At 44.3% G+C, this 25,007-nt stretch overlaps 1 protein-coding gene across 7 annotated transcripts in view; it reads left to right on the top strand.

Moving 5' to 3' along the window:
• The window catches only part of AKAP10 (A-kinase anchoring protein 10), a 75,254-nt gene extending 61,172 nt beyond the window's left edge, over nt 1-14,082 (top strand). For 5 of the 7 annotated variants that reach the window (XR_010152989.1, XM_016932217.4, XM_016932219.4 and 2 more), the window contains 3 exons: nt 8,866-8,918; nt 9,569-9,664; nt 12,617-14,082. Coding sequence is in view for 4 of the 7 variants with exons in the window: in XM_016932217.4 (XP_016787706.1) it covers nt 8,866-8,918; nt 9,569-9,664; nt 12,617-12,622 (155 nt within the window). In the remaining 3 variants the exon portion in view is untranslated. Of the gene's footprint in view, nt 1-8,865; nt 8,919-9,568; nt 9,665-12,616 lie in introns of those variants that run through there. The other 2 variants (XR_001710898.4, XR_001710900.3) reach the window with 2 other exon arrangements.
• Nucleotides 14,083-25,007: the final 10,925 nt, after the last annotated feature.

Here is a 25,007-nt window from a genome sequence, read left to right as displayed (position 1 = left end):
GCTAATGTTTGTATTTTTAGTAGATATGGGGTTTCACCATGTTGGCCAGGATGGTCTCCATTTCCTGACCTCGTGATCCACCCACCTTGGCCTCCCAAAGTGCTGGGATTATAAGCGTGAGCCACCACGCCTGGCCCATTTTATTTTCTTAATGCAACTATTGTTTAGGTAATTAATTGCATCTCTTCATTTTGATGAATTATCTACTTTTTGGTCAGATATACATTTGACAGAGAAAGCAAAAAATGCAACAATTATTGAAGTAATTTAAACCAAAAAAGGGCCTATTGCCTGGTTGACCTTATTTATCCAAATAATTACTTTTATTTCCTGTTTTGTCAGAGAAGTCTTAGGTACACAGTTGGGAAGAATCTTAAGACTGAAGGAAAATCTACACAGTTCCTTCAGTAAATAATGTTTTGCTTTTCCTGAGTTAAGGAAAGGGAAAAAAAATGTGTGTGTGTATGTTTTAAGTAAATGATTTTTGAGTGCCTCTTTGTTTACTTGTATTCACACGGCAGGTTAGAAGATTCAGATCTTGCTTTCAAAAATTTGACAGTCTAGTAGTTATGTGCCTTTTTTTTTCTTTTCTTTTCTTTTTTTTTTTTTTTTGGAGACAGTCTTGCTCTGTCGCCCAGGCTGGAGTGCAATGGCGCGATCACGGCTCACTGCAACCTCTGCCCCCCAGATTCTAGCAATTATTCTGCCTCAGCCTCCCAAGTAGTTGGGATTATAGGCACCTGCCACCACGCCTGGCTAATTTTTTGTTATTTTTAGTAGAGATGGGGTTTTGCCATGTTGACCATGCTGGCCTCAAGTGATCCGCCCTCCTTCTCCCAAAGTACCGGGCTTACAGGCGTGAGCTTGTATTGGGTAAAAGAACAATATTGGGGGCTGCATGGTGGTTCATACCTGTAATCTGAGCACTTTGTGAGACTGAGATGGGAGGAGTGTTGGAGCCCAGGAGGGTGAGGCTGCGGCTGCAGTGAATTGTGATCACGCCATTGCACTTCCACCTAGGTAATGGAGCAAGACCATGTCTCTAAAAAACAAAACACAATTTTTTTAAGGAATACTGGGAAGAGGTCAGTGGTGGTTTTAGAACAGAGGAAGTGCCAGATGACCTTTGTGAGGCATTGGCCAGGAAGAACTCTACAGTGTCTTTAGGTAGCTTCTGTCCATAAGGATAATGGGGTCTCCTCCCCAGTATTAATAGAAAATCTCTGAGCTGTTTTTTTTTGTTTGTTTGTTTTGTTTTTTTTTCCTGAGATGGAGTCTCTCTCTGTCGGCCAGGCTGGAGTGCTGTGGCGCGATCTTGGCTTACTGCAAGCTCCGCCTCCCAAGTTCACACCATTCTCCTGCCTCAGCCTCCCAAGTAGCTGGGACTACAGGTGTCCACCACCACGCCCAGCTAATTTTTTGTTATTTTTAGTAGAGACGGGGTTTCACCATGTCAGCCAGGATGGTCTCGATCTCCTGACCTCGTGATCCGCCCGCCTCTGCCTTGCAAAGTGCTGGAGTTACAGGCGTGAGCCACCATGCCTGGCCTGGTTTTGTTGTTGTTGTTATTTATTTATTTATTTATTTTTTGAGACAGATTCTCGCTCTGTCGCCCAGGTTGGAGTGCAGTGGCACGATGTCGGCTCACTGCAAGCTCTGCCTGCCAGGTTCAAGCCATTCTCCTGCCTCAGCCTCCTGAGTAGCAGGGACCACAGGCGCCCGCCACCACGCCCGGCTAATTTTTTGTATTTTTAGAAGAGATGGGGTTTCACCACATTAGCCAGGATGGTCTCGATCTCCTGATGTCGTGATCCGCCCACCTCGGCCTCCCAAAGTGCTGGGATTACAGGTGTGAGCCACCGCGCCTGGCCTGATTTTTTTTTTTTTTTTAATCTGGTCTCATACCTCTGACAGCTCATGAAGAAGTGCTCCTGCTTCATATGTATATGTGTTAGCATAGTGTTAACATAGCATAGGTGTTCGGTGTTTGCAGTTTGTTTCTGTTTGTTTTATATGAATTAAGGTGTATTATGAGCAGTTGAAGATATATAGGAAATTTTTTCCCAAACCACTATCTCTGCTCGTTCTATTCATTCAGTCTGTTTATGTTATTCCTTCATTCATTCATTTGATAGAACAGTGGAGTGCCTACTGTATGCATCTATTGTTCTGGGTCCTGGGGAAGAAAACAAAGTTCCTGCTTTCATGGAACTTACATTATATTGGCGGAGACAGTAACAGACAAACAAATGTAGCCTGTGTACATGTGTTACATGAAAAGCAGGGTAGGGGGCTGGGAGAGAGTAGTAGGGAGTGCTATTTTCGAGGTGGTTGTCAGGAAAGGCCTCACTGAGGAGGTGGCATTTTGAGTAGACCTGAGCGCAGCGGGGGCGTAAGCCCAGGCAGCATGTGGAGGAAGAGTGTTCTTGGTGAAAGGAACAAGGATAGAGGCCCGAAGCTAGAGAGCTCAGCATGATCAAGGAACAGCAAGCCCCGTGTGGCTGGAATGGAGTGAGCAAAGGAATGAGCAGTAGAAGGTGAGTGAGTTGGGAGGTCACCAGAGACCATGGCAAGGACTTGAAAGTGTCAGGGACACATTGGAAGTTGGAGCAGGGAAATGATGGGATTTATGTTTTGTTTTTGTTTTATGTTTAGTGTTTTTAAGGGATTGCTCTATCAGCTATTTGGAAATTTTAGTGTAGGGTTTCAAGAAGAGAAGCAGAGAAACAACATTCTTGCCATAGTCATAGTCTAAGTAAGGGATGATGGTGGTGTGGATTAGGCTGGTAGTGGAAGACCAGTCCAGTTCGGGTTGTATTTGAAGGTAGAGGCAAAAAGATTATATTTCTACCAGCAAGCCCATCTATGAAGTTACTTGTATTATTAATTTAATTGAGACATGCCCACATAAACTAATAAATAGGAATTTCTGCAGTTTGGTTAAACACCCCTGTATATCCTGGTTCTTCTTTTAGTTGTCCAGATGTCTCTTTAAGTCAAGTATTTTTTGTGGTGTAGGAGCCTAGAGATTGAATTTATTCACCCAAAAGGCATTTGAGTGATTACTATGTGCCAGGCACTATGCTGAATGCCAAGGATGTAAATAAGAGGGCATAGTCTCAGTCTGTTTTACTCCAGCTTGGTTCCTTTTTAATGACCCTGACTTGTTAAGCATATCAGTTATCCTACAGAATGTTTAATCTTCTGTACTTTCCTGGTTGTGTCATTTAGCTTATTTCTCTCTCCTTGACATTTCTTGTAAACTGGAAGTTACACCTATAGTCTTGATGATTCGTGTTACACATTTTAGATTAGAACACATCGTGTGTTGTATATGGTGTTTTTGAAAGGCTCTCTGTATATTGGTCTGTACATTAAAATGTTGCCTGAATGGATACACATAAAATTTAACAGTGATTACATTAGAGATGAGAAGAAAGAGGTGCCTTTTACTTTTCAATATACCTTTTCCTCTGCTTTTTGAACTTTCTTGCCCTATGCATAGTTTATTGCTTAATCATCCACCTCATCTCTTCCCCTGTGGCTTTCTGTTGCATTTGGAATGAAATCTAGCCTCTTTGCTGTTACCTGTGTATGTCCCTTGCTGGCCTCTATCACCTTACTTTGAACCACTCCTTTCATGGACTGAGCTCTCATTGGACTATCTTTTATTCTTTTGCTGAAGTTTCTTCACTTTGAGGGCCTCTGCAGTTGCTATTTCATGGCTGTGGCAAGCCCTGCCATGGCTTTCATGCAAGGATGGTTCCTCCTTCTCATCTCAATATTATCTCTTCAGAGAGGGACCTTCCCAACTCCGATGATCTAAAATCCTTTGTATATACCACTCACTACCACTTCTTTCTTTTCTTTTTCTTTTCCTTTTATCTTTTTTTTTTTTTTTTTTGAGATAGGGTCTTGCTCTGTTGCCCAGGCTGGAATCACGACTCACTGCAGCCTCAACTTCTTGGGCTCAAATGATCCTCTCACCTCAGCCTCTTGAGTAGCTGGAACTGCAGGCACACACCACCATACTTGGCTTATTATTTTACTTTTTGTAGAGACAGGGTTTCACCAAGGCTGGTCTCAAACTCCTGCCGCAAGCAATCCACATCTCTCGGCCTCCCAAAGTATTGGGATTATAGGAGTGAGCCACCACTCCCGGCCTATTTTCTTATTCACTGTCTAAAATTATCTTGTTCATTTATTTACATACTTGTTTATAGCTTATTTCTCAGCTGGACATGGTGCCTCACACCTGTAATCTCAATACTTTGGGAGGCTGGGTTGGAGAATTGGTTGAGCCCAGGACTTCAAGACCAGCCTGGGCAACAAAGTGAGACCCTGTCTATAAAAAATTGTTTAAAAATTAGCTGGGCATGGTGGCACATGCCTGTGGTCCCAGCTACTTGGGAGGCAGAGGTGGGAGAATCGTTTGGGCCCAGGAGGTTGAGGCGACGGTGAGCCATGATTGTGCCACTGCACTCTAGCCTAGTGACAGAGTGAGACCATGTGTCTAAAAAGTAAATAAAAATAGTTTCTCTTTCATGACTAGAATATTATCTCTATGTGGGCAGGGAGTTTGTCTATACTATTTGGCACTATATTTCCTGATTCTGAAATTATGCCTAGCACATGGTAAGTACTCCTTAAATATTTATTGACCGAATTATTTAATACTTAAGAATTTCATTTGGGATTATCTGAGTGGTAAGATTACGGATTATATTTATGTAAGAAAAAAATCATTTTTTAAACTTGGTTGCCCTTTGCCACACTGACATAGACACTAAGTTTTCTTAGCCAGATTACTTCCGAGGATACTCACAGAGGCCATTCTCTTCTCAATCCCCAAATAATTGATATTTCTTAGCACTTTCAAGCTAATGCAATTCTTAGATGATGTATCTGTGTATATCATATCCTCATTCTACAAATGTAGAAATTGAAGGCTGGGCACAGTGGCTGTCACCTGTAATCTCAGCAGTTTGGGAGGCCAAGGCGAGCAGATCACTGAGGACAAGAGTTAAGACCAGCCTGGCCAACATGGTAAAGCCTTGCCTCTGTTAAAAATACAACAATTAGGGCCGGGTGTGGTGGCTCAGGCCTATAATCCCAGCACTTTGGGAGGCCAAGGCAGGCAGATCACGAGGTCAGGAGTTCGAGACCATCCTGGCTAACACAGTGAAACCCCATCTCTACTAAAAATACAAAAAATTAGCCAGGCATGGTGGCATGCGCTTGTAGTCCCAGCTATCGGGAGGCTGAGGCAGGTGAATCCCTTGAACCCGGGAGGCGGAGGTTGCAATGAGCTGAGATTGCACCGCTGAACTCCAGCCTGGTCAACAGAGGGAGACTCTGTCTCAAAAAAAAAAAAAAAAAAAAAAACAATTAGCCAGGCGTGGTGGCGGGTACGAGTACCTGTAATCCCAGCTACTAGGGAGGCTGAGGGAGGAGAATCACTTAAACCCAGGAGGTAGAGTTTGCAGTGGGCTGATAATGCACCACTACATTCCAGCCTGGGCAACAGAGTGAGACTCCGTCTTAAAAAAAAAAAAGAAAGAAAGAAAGAAATTGAGGAATGTGGAGATTGTGGTCTGTGATTTGTTAGGAATCACACAGCAGGTTAGTAGCAACTACAGGGCTTTGGTTCAGAATACCACCTTGACAATGATTTGTTTACAGTTTGGCTCCCCTTCCTCTGCCTTTCTCTCCTTCCTTATTGAGGGCAGCTGGAAAGAATTTTCATCATTTACTAGCCTATAGTTTTAATTTGAGTTTTGAAACCTTGATAATAGAGCACAGAGGAAAAGACTGAGTTTTCTTTTTTTGAGACAGTCTTGCTCTATGGCCCAGGCTGGAGTGCAGTGACACCATCTCAGCTGGTTGCAACCTCTGCCTCCCAGGTTCAAGCAATTCTGCCTCAGCCTCTCGAGTAGCTGAGATTACAGGCACGTGTCACCACGCCCAGCTAATTTTCTGTTTTTGTTTCGTTTTTTTTTTTCTGAGATGGAGTCTTGCTCTGTCACCCAGGCTGGAGTGCAGTGGTGCGATCTTGGCTCACTCAAACCTCTGTCTCCTGGGTTCAAGCAATTCTTCTGCCTCAGCCTCCCCAGTAGCTGGGACTACAGGTACATGCCACCATCCTAGTTCATTTTTGTATGTTTAGTAGAGATGGGGTTTCACTATGTTGACCAGGCTGGTCTCGAACTCCTGATCTCAGGTGATCTACCCGTCTCAGTTTCCCAAAGTGCTGGGATTATTGGCACACGCCTATTTTTGTATTTTTAGTAGAGACGGGGTTTCACCATGTTGGTTAGACTGGTCTCAAACTTCTGACCTCAAGTGATTTGCCCGCCCCAGCCTCCCAAAGTGCTGGGATTACAGGCGTGAGCCACCGTGCCCAGCCAAGATTGAGTTTTGAAAAGAGCCTTCTGAGATTATGAGAAGGGCAAGCAAGATAACTTAAGAAGTTACATTAAAATCATCTAAGAGACAGTGTAATAAGAAGGAATTGTAAAATGATGTTATGAGCACGTGCCCATGTAGTGGCAATCCCTTGTGCTTGGATACAGTGGTGGGAGACAAAACTGTACTTAAATTGATAAATCCCTTACATGTCATTTTAAGGAGCTTAGACTGACTCCCATCATGTAGACATCAGAGATTTCTTTTTTTTTTTTTTTTTTTTTGTGACAGAGTTTTGCTCTTGTTGCCGAGGCTGGAGTGCAATGGCGTGATCTTGGCTCACCACAACCTCCACCTCCCAGGTTCAAGCAATTCTCCTGCCTCAGCCTCCCGAGTAGCTGGGATTACAACCATGTACCACCACGCCTGGCTAATTTTGTATTTTTAGTAGAGACGGGGTTTCTCCATGTTGTGGCTGGTCTCGAACTCCTGACCTCAGGTGATCCTCCCGCCTCAGCCTCCCAAAGTTCTGGGATTACAGGCGTGAGCCACCGTGCCCAGCCCAGAGATTTCTAAACAGAGTTCTAACCAGATGCTTTTCCCTGTCAGTAGAATGAGAATGAATTGGAGGTGGGAGAGACTGGCATGAGGGACACCAGTCAGCCAGTGGAATTAGCTGGTAATGTTGATAGGAGAAGAAAAAGATTCAAAGTTAGGTAGTGGTAGCAAGAATTAGAGGGAAGGTCGGATTTATGATATGTCCAAGGTTGAATTCTAAGGTGAAATTTGGTGGCAGATTTCATGTGTAAATTGGGAAGGTAGATTGAGTTTTTTTAACATGGGTTTTCTAACATGTCAATAGAGTGACTCTGCAGGGGGGCCTGACGAGAGAACAGTGCATGGGGTGATTCAACAGCCAGTTGAGCCTTCATGCAGAGCATTTAACACTGTGACTCTGTAGACTCTGGTTGGCAGTAAAATTTCATTAAACCAATATTTAAACCCTTAGGTAATAATAAAAATTGAGGGAAAAGGATCCAGGTTTTGTATTTTTTATGAATTCAGTTATTGAATTAAACAGGACCTTGCCTCAAGAAATAATCTACCAACAATTAACTTGTTTTAAAGCAAAGTTAGGAAGTGAGCCTGTTCAAATTATTAAATAAAAAAGTAAGCTGTGTATTTCATTCATAGAAATAGAGGCTGGCCTACTTCGGATGATTCTCAGCATGTGATTACAGATGTGGGCTTATACATCCTAGGGAGTTAAGGCGTACTCTGGCTTGGATAGAGTAGAGCTCTTTGAAACTCTTCTCTCACCCAGCTAGTTTATATAGACTAGAGAACTAGAATGTAGCAGCATACTCTGTCTTAGAAGCCCTTTTATATAGGAGCTGGTCTGGAAGGTTTGAAAACATAACAAATGTGTTGGTGTCTCCCAATGTATTGCTAGATTCTTACCCAAGAGCATTATCCTGGTTAGGGTTTTGTTTTGTTTTGTTTTGTTTTTTAATGTTTGCCACAAACTAACACTAGATGTTAGTTCTTTCATCAAGTGAGGAGAGTAGAAGAAAAGTCCAGAACTCTGAAACACCTTTTCAAAAGTTTTTCAAGCCATGATGTTTGCAAGTTAAATGCTCTGTTATGTAAGCAATATAATCAGTTTTTATTAATGTAACATTCCTTAGTGTTTTGGGGTATCACACAAAAAAGAATATCCCTATCTGGAAGCAACAGCTTTTAAATAAGAGCATTGTGGTGGTGGTGGTGATAGTGGTTTTTGTTTGTTTTCTTTTTTTTTTTTGAGACAGAGTCTTGCTCTGTCGCCCAGACTGTAGTGCAATGGTGCGATCTAGACTTACTGCAACCTCCGCCTCCTGGGTTCCAGCGATTCTCCTGCCTCAGCCTCCCAAGTAGCTGGGATTACAGGTGCCTGCTACCCAGCTAATTTTTTTTATTATTTATATTTTTAGTAGAGACATGGTTTCGTCATGTTGGCCAGGCTGGTCTCAAACTCCTGACCTCAGGTGATCCACCTACCTCAGCCTCCCAAAGTGCTAGGATTACAGGCGTGAGCCACCGTGCCCGGCCTTTTTTTTTTTTTTTTTTTTTTGAGTTGGAGTCTCGCTCTGTTGCCCAGGTTGGAGTGCAGTGGCATGATCTCAGCTTGCTTCAACCTCTGCTCCCAGGTTCAAGCAATTCTTCTGCCTCAGCCTCCTGAGTAGCTGGGATTATAGGCACCTGCTACCATGCCTGGCTGATTTTTATTATTTTAGTAGAGACGGGTTTCACCATGTTGGCCAGGCTGGTCTTGAACTCTTAACCTCAGGTGAATCACCCACCTCGGCATCCCAAAGTGCTGGAATTACAGGCATGAACCACCATGGCCAGCCAAATAAGAGCATTTTTAATGTAAAATTATGCATGAAATGTACATTCAATTTTGTCTTTGTTTACTAGGATCCATGTTCTCACAAGCTATGAAGAAATGGGTGCAAGGAAATACTGATGAGGTAAATCCTACCTTTAGGATAAAAAGATTTCTGTTTATAAGTGCCACCCTCATGTAAGTGAGGTTTAAAATTTTCCTTTTCTTTAGGTCCCATGTTTAAGCAGCATGGCACATTTATGTTCTCTTACCCAGAATGTACCAAGAAAGGATGGTCCCTTCTTAACATCTAACAATTGCCTGGTAGTAGCAGTGAAGGTATCTTCAGTCCAGAGGCTAGGACCACTGAAGGATATACATGCATTCAAGTTTCCATCAGCCAGCAGGCATCAGTAATCAGTGTGTAGATCAAAAGCTCAAATGTTTCCTTCCCCACCGGCAGTTTTACTTCAAGTAGTGGAGGCTTGCTTTTTTAATAGTTAATTAAGTACATTGAGAGATGGGAGGTAAAAAAAGGAAAATGTTTTATTTTGACCATCTAATATGAAAGTAGTTCGGTGTTAGGTATCCAGTAGTTGACACTGGAAGACAGGGAATGACATGTTAATATTCATAGCCAGAGGGTGGCCCAGGTTTTTTCGTACATGGGAATGAAATTCTTATCCAAATAAGTAGAAATTATGTGCATAAGCCATTTGTTAAGAGCACTGAGTATGTGCATCTCGATCCATCTAATGAATAACCATTATCACCAGTTTAAATTATTTTCTTTAGGCCCAGGAAGAGCTGGCTTGGAAGATTGCTAAAATGATAGTCAGTGACGTTATGCAGCAGGCACAGTATGATCAACCATTAGAGAAATCTACAAAGGTAAGGATGACTTCGTTTTGTGTAAACTAAAAAGTATTATTTTCCAGGTGTAAAAATAAAAAAGAACATAAGGGGTTTCTTTGCCTTTGAAGGATTAACTGCTGTGGGGATTACCTTCTTATCATAAGCAACTAGAAAATTGACAAACTAAATGAAACAACTGTTTGCATATATTGGACAATGGGCAATACAGGGAAACCATGGAAACCAAACAGAGCCCAGTAGTCTTGCTGAACGAAAGAGTTAAATATCAAAGTTCAGGCCAGGTGCAGTGGCTCACGCCTGTAATCCCAGCACTTTGGGAGGCCAAGGCGGGTGAATCACTTGAGGTCAGGAGTTCAAGACCAGCCTGGCCAACATGGTGAAACCCTGTCTTAGCTGGGTGTGGTGGCAGGGGCCTGTAATCCCAACTATTTGGGAGGCTGAGGCAGGAGAATCGCTTGAACCAGGGAGGCGGAGATTGCAGTGAGCCGAGATCACACCACTGCACTCCAGCCTGGGCGATGAGCGAAACCCCATCTCAAAAAAAAAGTCAAAGTTCAGAGAGCTCAATTTGAGTAGAAGTTGTAGGATAAGGTAGCAGAAAAGAGGAAGCTGCCCAGAAAGAAAGCCGTAGAGATATTTAGAGAGATTCCCATGGATCCTTGGCCTAGGAGTGATCTGTATATGTGTGGGGTGAAAACGCATGTGTCCAGGTAGAGAACCCCCCAGAAATTAGTAGGCTGAATGATTGCTGGAACATAGGGCTAAGAAAAGTTCATGGCCAGAAGGATCTGGCCAGAGTAGAGAGACTTTGTAATACACAAGGCATTGGGTAGTGTCTTCACAAAGGTTATGCCTTACTACTGAAGATAAATTAGTCCTAGAGTACAAGCACCTGAACCAAGTTTCAAAGCAAATTTTTAAAGGGTCAAATTACCTAACAACTGCATGCCAAAACAAAGGCCTAACCCTCTTTACAGTAACACAACAAAATTCAGCACTTCACAGTGTAAAGTTAGAATGTCTGACGTCCAGGCTGGGCGCAGTGGCTCATGCCTGTAATCCCAGCACTTTGGGAGGCCGAGGCAGGTAGATCACCTGAGGTCAGGAGTTCAAGACCAGCCTGGCTAACATGGTGCAACCCCGTCTCTATTAAAAATACAAAAACTTAGCCAGGCATGGTGGCTGGCACCTGTGATCCCGGCTACTTGGGAGGCTGAGGCAGGAGAATTGCTTGAACCCAGGAGGTGGAGGTTGCAGTGAGCCGAGATCGCACCACTGCACTCTGGTCTGGGCAAAAAGAGCAAAACTCAGGCTCAAAAAAAAAAAAGAATGTCTGACGTCAATCACAAATTACCAAGCATGACATGAAGTTGACCTATAACCAGGAGAAAACTCAATCTATAGAAACAGACCCAGATGTGAGAAAGATGATGAATTTAGCAGACAAAGACCATCAAGTGGCTCTTTTAAATATTAAAAATATGTTCAAGTGGCCAGGCGCAGTGGCTCATGTCTGTAATCCCAACACTTTGGGAGGCCAAGGTGAGTAGGAGTTCAAGACCAGCTTGGCCAATATGGTGAAACCCCTTCTCTACTAAAAATACAAAAAAATTAGCTGGGCATGGTGGCAGGTGCCTATAGTCCCAGCTATATGGGAGGCTGAGGCACAAGAATCACTTGAACCCGGGAGGTGGAGGTTGAGGTTGCAGTAAGCCGAGATTGTGCCACTGTACTCCAGCCTGGACAACAGAGTGAGACTCTGTCTCAAAAAAAAAAAAAAAAAGTTCAAGAAAACAAGAGTATAATGAGAAATATGCAAAATAGTTTTAAAAGAACCAAATGGAATTTCTTAAAATAAAAAATACCAGAAATGGGGGCCGGGCGTGGTGGCTCACGTCTATAATCCCAGCACTTTGTGGGGGCTGAGGCAGGCAGATCACCTGAGATCGGTAGTTCAAGGCCAGCCTGACCAACATGGAGAAACCTCATCTCTACTAAAAATACAAAATTAGCTGGGCGTGGTGGCGCATGCCTGTAATCCCAGCTACTTGGGAGGCTGAGGCAGGAGAATTGCTTGAACCCGGGAGGCAGAGGTTGCGTGAGCTGAGATTGCACCAGTGCACTCCAGCTTGGGCCACAAGAGTGAAACTCCGTCTCAAAAAAAAAAACAAAAAAAACAAAAAAAAAACAGTAGACTCGAAGAACTAGCTGAGTTTTTCTTTACTTTAGGCAGTAAGTGTGACCTTTTGCAGGTGACTACTTTAGTTCCTCATGTCCTCATTAGTAGATCAGAGAAATTCGACACCAAAACGCCAAAAGAAAAACCCCTTCTAATCCTCATTCCATGATTTTATGAATGCATGAAGTCCTAGGCCTGCGAAGGAATACTCATTCTCTTTATCCTGTGTTGATACCTCTCTGGTTCAACCTCCAACTCGACATTTGCCTATAGGATGTACTTGGACATTCAGCATAAACTACCTCACACCATTACTGAATTGCTTCATGTGCACATGTCCCATGCCACAATACCGGGGACCTTGTCTTCCGTGATATTTGTCCCCAGTGCTGTGACTACAGGAGGGAGTCAGTGAATGTCTGCATGTGTGTCTTTACCATCCTTCTTGAATATGCTGTAGGGTTAATTCCTAGAAGTAGAATTACTCTATTGAAAATTGGCAATATTTTTCATTCTAATATCTATTGCCAACATGGGAAAGCAAGTCTGGATGCCAGTCCTTGTTATATGCCCCTTGGGTAAGTTACGTAACCTCTTTAAGCTTCTGTTCACTCATATTTTAACAAGGAAAATTACAATATTTTACCTCACAAAATTGTAGTCAGCTTCTGGCTGTCTTAAACTCTGGTATATAGTAAACACTAAGTGTTGGTGTCCATCCTTAATTTGTAATAATAGGTCACTTGTTAGAGAAATGCACCTTACCATTTTTTCTTTTCTTTTTTCAGTTATGACTCAAAACTTGAGATAAAGGAAATCTGCTTGTGAGAAATAAGAGAACTTTTTTCCCTTGGTTGGATTCTTCAACACAGACAATGAAAACAGCACTATATTTCTGATCTGTCACTGTTGTTTCCAGGAGAGAATGGGAGACAATCCTAGACTTCCACCATAATGCAGTTACCTGTAGGCATAATTGATGCACATGACGTTCACACAGTGAGAGTCTTAAAGATACAAAATGGTATTGTTTACATTACTAGAAAATTATTAGTTTTCCAATGGCAATAACCCATTTATGAGAGTGTTTTAGCCTACTGGAATAGACAGGGACCACATCCTCTGGGAAGCAGATAAGCATAGAACTGATACTTGATGCACACTTGTAGTGGTAACTCATCCCTAACAGCATCGTAAAGCAGGTGCCAGAGGTGCTTTGCTTTGTCCTTCCAAAGCAGGTGAGTCAGCCCCACCGAGAGCCAGGCAGCTTTGAGTGGCAGCGTGGTGCTAGCAGCTTCAGTGGAACAGGGTGAGAGTTAATTATGCAGTCTTCTTGACAGCGGCATTAATTTGGAAGGAAACTGACAAGTCATGGGTCAAGTTTCAGTGACTTCTTCCTTCCTCTGATGGCAGTATATAGTTTTCACATTTTAATTCCTCCTCCTGAGATGCACTATACTTAAAACCATTCTCTCCCCTGCTAACAGAAGGGTGTGAATCTGGTTTACTTTGAGCATTAGGATTTGCCCCTTTGGAATTCTGCACTCCAGTTACTTAACTTTCCCTTCAGAATACATGTGGAAAGAAAGAAAGAAATAGCGATGACTCCACTTTTGCCCCTGTGGCACCTTGAACAAAGCAGTTCTTCCCAAATTATACTTTTTTTTTTTTAAATAAGGTGAGCAGGATGACTGGGGAGAGAGAAACATTTGACTTTGACTGCCTCCCCCATTCTTTGCTGTGAGCTGGAAAGTGTGCAGTTGGTCGTCTTTCTTCTCCTTTCTTTAGGATAGTAAGAGACTCACTCACTGCACTTCTGCTCAGTTGGCTTCTGCATCGGGATCGCACAGCCATCAGCAGGACTGCCCAGTTGGTGAGCACACTCCATTGACCACGTGGCGCCAGCGCTTCCTCAATGCACATGATTGAGAGGAAAGAAAGTTCTCTTAGATGTTACTGCTTTTGCTCAGACTTTGCAAAAAAAAAAATATATATATGTATAAATATATAATTATTAATCACTTTTGTCCTTGAGAAAGTCTTGAATGAACAGAGAATTTATTCCATTGCAATATTTGATTGTATAGAGGCACACTGTTTCATCGACAGAAGAAGCAAAAAGGCTTTGTGTAAGTTTTTGGTACTATGTACCACCTCTGTTATTCTTTTAAAGCTGAAGTATTCATGTACTTAAACCATATTATATTTAATTGTGTTTGATTTTAAAATATATATATATGAATTCTATTTAAAATTGTGTCAACTTTCTGCTTTCAGGGCATTTATGGCTCTTCTGTTGAAATATATTGATCTTTCCAAATATTTTCATTTGCTTTCTAAAAACCCAGAACATGAGCCACTACTGGACTTTGCCTTGTGTTTGGAGTGTATGGCATAAACCCAAGGTTTTTATTAGTCATCTATGCTGTGATTAATTCATTTTGTTCTTTTAACAAAATATTTCCATCCACTTCACATTGCTTCAATCTTTAACAGAAAAGCAATATAAAGGTTATAGAATAAAATGTGGTTTTGGGCAACTCTTGCTGCCTCTGCATGTTTTGGAATAACAATTTCTACAAGACTCTAGGCTGTTTAAACTAGTGCTTTCAGTTAAGATAAATTCTAATCATTTCTTTGTATATACATTTTGTGCTTCTGAGCTAGAGATGCCAAGTGGTTGTAAACTGCTTATAAAGAGAATAGCAGCAAATTTGAGACTCGGCTACTTTTTTCTGCCCCACCTGCTTTGAGACACAGAAGCGGAGTGTGGCCCGAAATTATTAGCCAGATTTAATATTTGATCTAAAGTAGATCCTTGTACTCATTTTAAAGTTGGAATTTGATTCCTCCAACATTGAGCACCCACCATGTTCCAGGCTCTGTGCATTGTGCCCACAAAATAAGATTCCCTGGTGGAGTTTTTATGGGTTCAAATAATCAGTTGAACACCCTTCATCTTTATCATGTTGTTGACATTGACACAAATTGTTTAAAAAGAAAAGATATTAGAGAGAAAGTGATACCTTTGTAACTTGATGTGTCTTCATCATTCGGTAAGATTTGATGAAAGTAAAAAGCAAATGTCAGCCAAATCCAGTAAACAGCAATAAAACAGGGAGTAACTTTTTATAACTTTTTCTACTTGGATTTCAACATTCAGTAGAGTTTAGGCCGGGCGCGGTGGCTCACGCCTGTAATCCCAGCACTTTGGGAGGCAGAGGCGGGCGGATCACGAGGTCAGGAGATCGAGACCACGGTGAAACCCCGTCTCTACTAAAAATACAAAAAATTAGCTGGGCGCAGTGGCGGGCACCTGTAGTCCCAGCTACTCGGGAGGGTGAGGCAGGAGAATGGCGTGAACCCGGAAGGCGGAGCTTGCAGTGAGCCCAGATCATTCCACTGCACTCCAGCCTGGGCGACAGAGCGAGACTCGGTCTCCAAAAAAAAAAAAAGAAAAAAAAAAAAAAAAAAACATTCAGTAGAGCTTTTCGAAATGTAAGTAGTTTACAGTACTGGAGGTTTGACTAGTTCAGTAGGAATTTGGAGGGGAAGGTCATTCTGAATTGTAACAAAGTACAAACTTCTTTGCTGTTTTATTTAAGTACTGAGAGCTAAGCATCTGATGAAGTGACTGACCTCTCTCCAGTGACAGTGTTTGGGTACCTGCCTGACTTCAGGAGTGGGGTTTATGTTTCTACACAGTGACCTTTTCTCTCGCCCTCTCCTCCCTCTTGCCCACACACCAGTTGATTGGACCTGGGTTGAACTCCTGATCCAGACAGGCCCAAGACAGTTCTTAATGTTAAGAATTTTGGGGCCGGGCACGGTGGCTCATGCATGTAATTGCAACACTTTGGGAGGCCGAGACAGGCGGATCACTTGAGGTCAGGGGTTCGAGGCCAGCCTGGCCAACATGGTGAAACCCTGTCTTTACTAAAAATACAAAAATTAGCTGGGCATGGTGGCACACGCCTGTAATTCCAGCTACGTGGGTGGCTGAGACAGGAGAATCGCTTGAACCTGGAGGCGGAGGTTGTGCAATGAGCGGAGACCGCGTCACTGCATTCCAGCCTGGGTGACAGAGGGAGACTCTGTCTCCAAAAATAAAAATAAGAAAAAGAATTTTGGGCTAGGTGCGGTGGCTCACGCCTGTAATTACAGCATTTTGGAAGGCCCAAGATGGGCAGATCACTTGAGGACAGGAGTTCGAGACCAGCCTGGACAACATGGTGAAACTCCGTCTCTACTAAAAAGACAAAAGTTAGCCAGATGTGGTGATGGGCACCTATAATCCTAGCTCCTCGGGAGGCTGGGGCAGGAGAATCACTTGAACCCAGGAAGCAGAGATTGCAGTGAGCCAAGATCACATCTCTGCACTCCAGCCTGGGCAACAGAGCAAGACTCTGTCTCAAAAAAAAAAGAATTTGGCCAGGCGCGGTGGCTCACGCCTGTAATCCCAGCACTTTGGGAGGCCAAGGCAGGCAGATCACGAGGTCAGGAGATCGAGATCGTCCTGGCTAACATGGTGAAACCCTGTCTCTACTAAAAATACAAAACATTAGCCGGGTGTGGTGGTGGGCACCTGTAGTCCCAGCTACTAGGGAGGCTGAGGCAGAGGAAGGATGTGAACCCAGGAGGCGGAGCTTGCAGTAAGCCAAGATCGTGCCACTGCACTACAGTCTGGGCGAGAGAGTGAGACTCCGTCTCAAAAAAAAAAAGAATTTTGGCCGGGTGCGGTGGCACATGCCTGTAGTCCCAGCACTTTGGGAGACCAAAGTGGGTGGATTACCTGAGGTCAGGAGTTCAAGACCAGTCTGGCCAATATGGCGAAACCCTGTCTCTTACTAAAACAATACAAAAATTAGCCAGGTGTGGTGGCGGGCACCTGGGGAGGCTGAGGCAGGGAGAAATGCTTGAACCGGGGAGGCAGAGGTTGCAGTAAGCCAAGATCGTGCCACTGCACTCCAGAGCAAGACTCTTTCTCAAAAAAAAAAAAAAAAAGAATTTTGCGTGGGGAAGGAGAGATACTGATCACCATCTGGAATGGTGCTTGGATGTGGCACTTACAAAATCAGGAGCCAGCACTGCATGGACAAACAGAAGCATGTGGGCCTGAGATAGCAGGTACCTTGATAACCCTGAAGACATCCTTGGTTTCTGCATCTATTCCTGCATCCTTGTGTTGGACTACATTAATCTGTCAGTTATCCTTATAATGATTTTTGATTTTTTTTTTTTTGAGATGGAGTTTCGCTCTTGTTGCCCAGGCTGGAGTGCAATGGCACGATCTCGGCTCACCACAACCTCCACCTCCCAGGTTCAAGTGATTCTGCTGCCTCAGCCTCCTGAGTAACTGGGATTACAGGCATGCGCCACCACACCTGGCTAATTTTGTATTTTTAGTAGAGACGGGGTTTCTCCATGTTGGTCAGGCTGGTCTCGAACTCCCAACCTCAGGTGATCACCCTGTCTCGGCCTCCCAAAGTGCTGGGATTACAGGCGTAAACCATGGTACCCGGTCTGTTTTTTGATTTTTTGAAACCAGTCTGAAGTGAGTTTTTTTAATTACGTGAAAGGAGTTTGGCTAAAATACTGCCATACTGCCCTAATGCCTAATGATTATGTATTCTCAGCATGTCTGCAAAGTACTGCTGATTTCTGGAGAATAATTTTTCTTTAGTAAACTTCACTTAAGTCATCATGTGTATTCTCTCAAAATGGTATCCTAACCTAATGGAGCTAAAAGACACCCCTTGTTTTTATAACAAGCAGTTACTGAGGCCCAGGAAGGGGAGAAGTCCCTGGCTTGTGAGATGATCACCATTAGAACTCAGGCCTGGGCCAGTGCCTTTTCATGCTTCTCAGATCCTTCCAAAGAATAATGAAGATTATAACCGCTTTTGGCAATTGTAGTAAACCCAGAAATAGAAAGCTTTTTGGTTAGAGTACTGGTAGAAGTTTGGCGGGAGAGAGAATTTTTACAAAATTTGTAAATACCTGCCAATTCTATATACTAGGCAAGGTCTCTGGCCTTGTAAAACCCCTCAAGGTTACAACTTTGGTGGCCCACACTAATAGTTACCCACTGAGGCCCTCTCCGGGTGAACATTGAGCACTAGAGGAAGCCCCTCTGCTTGGGCAGGACTGGGCGTGGTGCAGAGTAGGAGCGGTGATACTGTGGATTCTGGGCAGGTGGAGATGGCCAGTGATGTCCAATAAAGGACACTGGAGGGAGCAGTGTGAGTAAAGGCCCTGAGGGCGTTCATGTTCAGGGAGGGTTGCTGCCCACTGGCTTGCTTGGCACACAGGAGAGTGGGTATTCCTGCCTTAGTAACTTTATGTAAACAAGTATTTCCTCAGTCTGTTCCTCTCAAACTGCCTGCTCTGGCACATTCAGGATGTCACAGAACTCACCTGGATGCATTCAGCCCCTTGCCTAAAGGTGACAGTGCATCTCCTTCCCCACCCCACCCCTCATACCATTGAAGCACCTGTCAGACTGGCCCAGTCTGTGGGCAAGGAGCCTAGAGAGGGCTTAGTTTCAGCTTGAAAGGAGCTGGTATTTACCAAGAAGCAAATGAGAGACGAGGATTGCAACAACTGTGCCATTTCCCCAGCTTCAGCTGACTCCTGTATATTACTGTGCCTTCAGACTCATCCGTAAGTGACCCCAGGCTGGCCTCTCGCACATCACAGTAAGAATTCCACACACCATACAACTTGGAAAGAGGCTCCAGCTGAAGGAAGCCCCACACTTCTTTCAAGTTTTTCTTAGTTTTCTCTTCTTGGCAAAGAGTACCTTTTGTTTCTTCTAATTATGTAACTATTGGTTTAGTAAATATTCACCCATTCAGTCACCCTGTAAGTGCCAGGCACTGTTTACAGGGACACAGGAAGGAATAAAAACTTGCAGGCACCTTGGAGCTTGCATTCTATTGAAGAGGTAATGGAAATTGGGATAGCAGCTAAACTATGCTGGTATTGGCCAGGTGCAGTGGCTCACACCTGTAATCCCAGCACTTTGGAGGCCGAGGTGGGCAGATCATGAAGTCAGGAGATCGAGACCATCCTGGCTAACGCAGTGAAACCCCGTCTCTACTAAAAATAAAAAAAAAAATTAGCCAGGTGTGGTGGCGGGAGCCTGTAGTCCCAGCTACTTGGGAGGCTGAGGCAGGAGAATGGTGTGAACCCGGGAGGCGAAGATTGCAGTGAGCCGAGATGGCACCACTGCACTCCAGCCTGGGTGACAGAGCGAGACTCTGTCTCAGAAAAAAAAAATGTGCTGGTAGTTTTGATTCAAGATGGCCTTCGGAGCCCATGATTTAGGTCTCGTACCCACCAAGGTCTTCTGGAAATCATCAGGCTCTCCTGCTATAGACCCATAGGGAGAGCTGCAGCCGAGAGGGGGAAGCCTGAAGAGAGGTGCCCCTTCTGTGTCCTGTCAGCCTCATCTTTCCGCAAGGACCAGTTGCTGTGCCACTCCATTCACTTGCTGCAAGACTGGAGGTTTTTCCTCAGGTGTTGAGCACCTGGTTGACAAGATGTCAGCATCTTGATGCCTGAGACCATCAAGGCAAGTCTCTGAACAGGGCTTACCTTAGAGTAAGGCTTAGAAGAGGCCGTAAAGTCAGTCTCAGCTCCGTGGCTCTGCAGAGCTTTGGGACATGTGAATTCTTAAAAACAAGACTATTGTACAGTTACTATATGCATGCAGTATAAAATTATAACCTTGGAAAATCCTAGCTAGCTGTTGAGCTAATTCCATAAAGTAATCAGCTCCTGAGTTCTGCAGTGGTAATAATAATCAGCATAATGAGTAAACACTGTGTGTGCCAGGCAGCGTCTCATTTGATCCTTGTGATAATCTTGTAAGTACTGATTTTCTCCCTTCTTTAAACAAAGTTTTTTTTTTTTTGAGAGAGGGTCTCACTATGTTGCCCAGGCTAGTCTTGAATTCCTGGCCTCAAGCACTCTTCCCATCTCAGCCTCCCAAAGTGCTGGGATTATAGGTGTGAGCCACCATGCATGGCCATTTTTTCCCTTCTTATAAAGAAGACAAGCTTAAGAGGTAAAGGAGGCCGGGCGTGGTGGCTCATGCCTGTAATCCCAGCACTTTGGGAGGCCAAGACAGGCAGATCACGAGGTTGGGAGATCGAGACCATCCTGGCCAACATGGTGAAACCCCATCTCTACTAAAATACAAAAAATTAGCTGGACATGGTGGCGCAAGCCTGTAATCCCAGCTACTTGGGAGGCTGAGGCAGGGGAATCATTTGAACCTGGGAGGCAGAGGTGGCAGTGAGCCGAGATCGCGCCACTGCACTCCAGCCTGGCGACAGAGCAAGACTCCATCTCAAAAAAAAAAAAAAGAGGTAAAGGAATTTCACCAGGGTCTCGGCCAGGGGAAACTGCCCTCTTACTCACAACTGTGCTATCCTGCAAATGTTCTCTTCTCTCATTTTCCTGCTTATTGGTACTCACCACAGACAAGTATAGAAGATAGCAAAAACTTCAGAAAAAAATTAGAGGGATTCACTTTAAAATGGAAAACATCCCATCTATCTACCTTAAAGCAGTGGTTCTTAAATTTTCACATGCATCAGGATCCCCTGGAGGACTTGTGAAAATGTGCATCATTGGGCCTAATCCCCAAAGTTTCTAATTTAGTAGGTCTGGGGTGGTGCAAGAATTTGCCTTTGTTTTTGTTTTTGTTTTTTCTCTGAGACAGAGTCTCATTCTGTCCCCCAGGCTGGAGTGCAGTGGCACGATCTCGGCTCACTGCAACCTCCGTCTCCCGGGTTCAAGCAGTTCTCTGCCTCAGCCTCCTGAGTAGCTGGGACTACAGGCGCCCGCCACCATGCCCGGCTAATTTTTGTATTTTTAGTAGAGACGGGGTTTCACCATCTTGGCCAGGCTGGTCTGAACTCCTGACCTCGTGATCCACCCACCTCGGCCTCCCAAAGTGCTGGGATTACAGGCAGGAATTTGCATTCTTAACAAATTCCCAGATGCTGCTGCTCTGGAGACCATACTTTTCAAGAATCCCTGCCTTAAAATCTTTCCTGTGAGTTGGGAAATGAATATTTTCATTCCCTTTTATTGGGAATGACCATGCTATACAGAAATGTAATTTGAGACCTATTATTTATGACTCACCCAAACAAGCACATAAATCCTTTACTATTATTCAGATGTTTATCAAAGCTGAGAACACCCAAACACCACTGTAGTTTCTCAGTCTCTGGTTGCCTAGGCAGATCTGAGGCCATCAAAGCAAGTCTCTTGCTGGGATGAGACTTTAGAAGAGGCCACAGACCAGTTTCAGCCCCATAGTCATCCACTCCCCAGCCCCTTTGCTGGGAACAGTACCCTTGACAGTCCAGGCTGAGACTTGCGGCTGTTGGGATCATACCCAAGGTTCCAGTGGAATCTCACACAAATCCTGTCTGGTTCATTTTCTTTCTGTTTGCACCTCAGGTCCTCAGTTCCCTCTGAGGTCCCGACCATGCCTTTCCTGGCCTGTCTCTCCTTCGCTGACCTCCTTTTCAAGTCCCTCCCAGAGAATGCTCATACCTTAGTCTTTTCTTTCCTTCTTCCTTCATCTCTCTATTTCTTCATCAGGTATGTATTTCCTGAGGGCCTATTATATGCCTGTTGTAGTTGCTGGGGATACAGCAGTATCCAAGACAAACACTGCCTGCCCTCCTTGCAGTCCAGAAAGCAAGCAATGACCACTCAATGGGATGAGTGCTACTAGACAGTAAGGGACCTGCGGGGGGCAGTTTAGGTGCCCTCCCTCAACCCTGCAGTTTACAGACTTTGTGACCATCTCACTCTTTCTGTAGGACTTGCCCATTCTGCAAGTCTCAAGACACCATTTCTTCCCAGTCCTGACTCCCTACCCCACACCCCATCATCATTGTCCGTAGCACCCACTCCCAGCCAGTGCTGCTTCCACAGCCTTGCCATCTGAAACTGCCCTTTCACTTTTGCCATCTGCTCAGCTCCAAGCCGCTCCTGCCTGTTTCTCCAAGTCTTCCATCTACCACTCCCAGGTTTCGTCACTTCATTCCCACCCCAGGAACATCACTGTCCATGATGGCAGTCTGCCCGGCAATCCGGCCTGTTCCCAAGACTGGCGTTTCACTCCTCGATTGCACCTGTAACCAAACTTGGTGATCTCCTGCAACTGCTCTACCTCTGGTTTCTCCTAACATACTACCCACAGCAACCTCAAACAATGAAGTTTTGTACCATTATAGAGTCCTCTTATTGGAATGGATTAGAGGGGAAGGAAGAAACTTAAGTCATTATACCAGGAAAATCATTCCCTCACTATTGCTAGAGTTAGGTTTCATAATCTGCCTTTCAAAGAGCAATTACAAAAGCAATAAGTGATTTTGTTGTAAGGATTACAAATACACCTACATGATAAATTGGGGGCCGGGGAGGATGGTCCTAATGTGGTAACTTGGGTCAAACTTGCCAGAGAGTCAGACATGTATTTGAGAAGTGCTGCATCTCAGACAGCTTAGATGCAAGTGAAGGAGATACACTTTGAGAAATGGACTGTAGATACCATGAAGACGTTGATGTCCAAGATGCATGTAGAGAGTGAATAAAATTGTTACTTGAAATGTGAGAATGGGAAAAAAGCAATATTTTGTATTAATGTATTATATGTATAATGTTATTTTAAATATGCATGTGTAACTAAAGTAATAAATTAGATATTATAACTAGACATGTGCCTATTTCATCAACATTCCTAGAAGTTTAAGTACTCTGGGTACTTTAAATGATTTTTTTATTAAATGTAGAAATCAACTGTATGTTTCATGAAGTTCCTATTGTCCGCTGAATAAAGTCCGGAGTCTCACTCTGTCACCAGGCTGGAGTGCAGTGGTGCAATCTCAGCTCACTGCAACCTCCGCCTCCTGGGTTCAAGCGATTCTCCTGCCTCAGCCTCCCGAGTAGCTGGGATTACAGGAGCATCCAGCTAATTTTTGTAGCTGGGATTACACCACACCCAGCTAATTTTTGTATTTTTAGTAGAGATGGAGTGTCACCATGTTGGCCAGGCTGGTTTCGAACTCCTGACCTCAGGTGATCCACCTGCCTCAGCCTACCAAAGTGCTGGAATTACAGGCATGAGCCGCTGCACCCAGCCAGAACACTACTACTTGAACTGCACATCTCTCTCCTCGGTGGGTTTCACACTTCAGAACTGGTACCTTTCCTCAAGCAATGCCCACAATTTAAAATGTCTTCCCCCACATTCTGTCCAAAGAAGTCCTCATCTCTGAAGACTGACCATTTTCTCCTCCACATCCTCCCAAAGCCTTTCCCAATGCCCAGCCTGTCCTCACATAGCATCCAGTTTGGCATCACTGACAGTTCGGTTCTGGGCCTCTATGCCACCAGATGTGAGTGAGCTCTTCCTGGGAAAGACTGGGGTTTGTCCCCAGGAAGCATGACCCAGGAGATGCAGGGGAAAATAAGTTTGCTGTAAATGGACCAGGCCCAGCTAATGGCCCTGTTGGGCCCATCTGCCCAGAATCTGAACTAAGCCTTCCTTTGCTTTAGCGCCTGAAAAACACCCTATCTGCTCCTACAAAGAGGCTGACATTAAGATGTCTCTCTCTAGTGCTAGTCCAGCAGTTCACCAGACATCATCCCACAGGTGCCCAAGGGTCCCTGAGACCCTTTCTGGAGGTCTGCGAGGTCAAAACTTCATAATCAGACTAAGATGTGGGGTGTCACTATGTGAATATTTGTACTGATGATGCAAAAGCAAGGATGGGTGAAATGCATCTCAGTGGAAATCTGGACAGTGACACTGACCTGTGTCATCATTATTGAAATCTTCACCACCATGCACTCAACACAAAAAAGAAAAAGCCTGCCAGGCACAGTGGGTCATACCTGTAATCCCAACACTTTGGGAGGCTGAGGTGGGTGGATCATCTGAGGTCAGGAGTTCAAGACCAGCCTGGCCAACACGGCAAAACCTTGTCTCTACTAAAAAATACAAAAATTAGCCGGGCTTGGTGGTGGTCGCCTGTAATCCCAGTACCCAGGAGACTGAGGCAGGGGAATTGCTTGAACCTGGGAGGTGGAGGTTGCAGTGAGCCGAGAGAGTGCCACTGCACTCCAGCCTGGGTGACAGAGCAAGACTCCATCTCAAAAAAAAAAAAAAAAAAAAAGTTTCCCATAGGAATGTTCTTGGTGAAGGAGTAACAATTGGTAATTTCATTAAATATCAACCCTCGAGTACATGTATTTTAATATGCGTGACAAATGGGAAGTCTGCGTAAAGCACTTCTGCACAGTGAAGTATGATGGCTGTCCCTAGGAAAAGCACTGGTGCAGTTGTCTGGATAGTCAGCCAACTTAGCCACCATTTTCATGGAATACCATTTTTGCTTGAAATAACAACTGACCAACTGGCTATTTATTGGGTTTTTAAAAGACATTTTCTTTTTTCTTTTCTTCATTTTTAAGATAGGGTCTCACTCTGTCACCCAAGCAGTGCAGTGGTCTGATCATGGCTCACTGCAGCCTCAAACTCCCGTGCTCAAGCGATCCTGTCACCTCAGCCTCCCTCGTAGCTGGGACTACGAGTGTGTGCCACCATGATTTTTTTGTGGAGAAGAGGTCTCACTATGTTGCCCAGGCTGGTCTCCAACTCCTGGGCTCAACTGATCCACCTTGGCCTCCCAAAGTGCTGGTATTACAGCTGTGAGCCACCACACAAGTGAACAAATGTGATTTGTAAAATGCTGTGTAATAAAATGTGTCAATATTTGGAGGATCTGCATAATCCAGTACAATTTTTTTTTTGTTTTGTTTTTTGAAACACAGTCTTGCTCTGTCACCCAGGCTGGAGTGCAGGGGTGCAATCTTGGCTCACTGCAACTTCCACCTCCCAGGTTCAAGCAATTCTCCTGCCTCAGCCTCCCAAGTAGCTGAGATTACAGGTGTGCACCATCACACTAATTTGTGTGTGTGTGTGTGTGTGTGTGTGTGTGTGTGTGTGTGTGTGTGTTTTTAGTAGAGACGGGGTTTCACCGTGTTGTTAATTCCTGACCTCGGGTGATCCACCCACCTCGGCCTTCCAAAGTGCTGGGATTACAGACATGAGCCACCACGCCTAGCCCAGTCCAATTGTTTTTT

The sequence above is a fragment of the Pan troglodytes genome, chromosome 19 (genome assembly GCF_028858775.2).
Source record: "Pan troglodytes isolate AG18354 chromosome 19, NHGRI_mPanTro3-v2.0_pri, whole genome shotgun sequence".
NCBI classification, from domain to species: Eukaryota; Metazoa; Chordata; class Mammalia; order Primates; family Hominidae; genus Pan; species Pan troglodytes.
The sequence above is the reverse complement of the archived record's forward strand: the minus strand, read 5'-3'. Positions and strand labels throughout refer to the sequence as shown.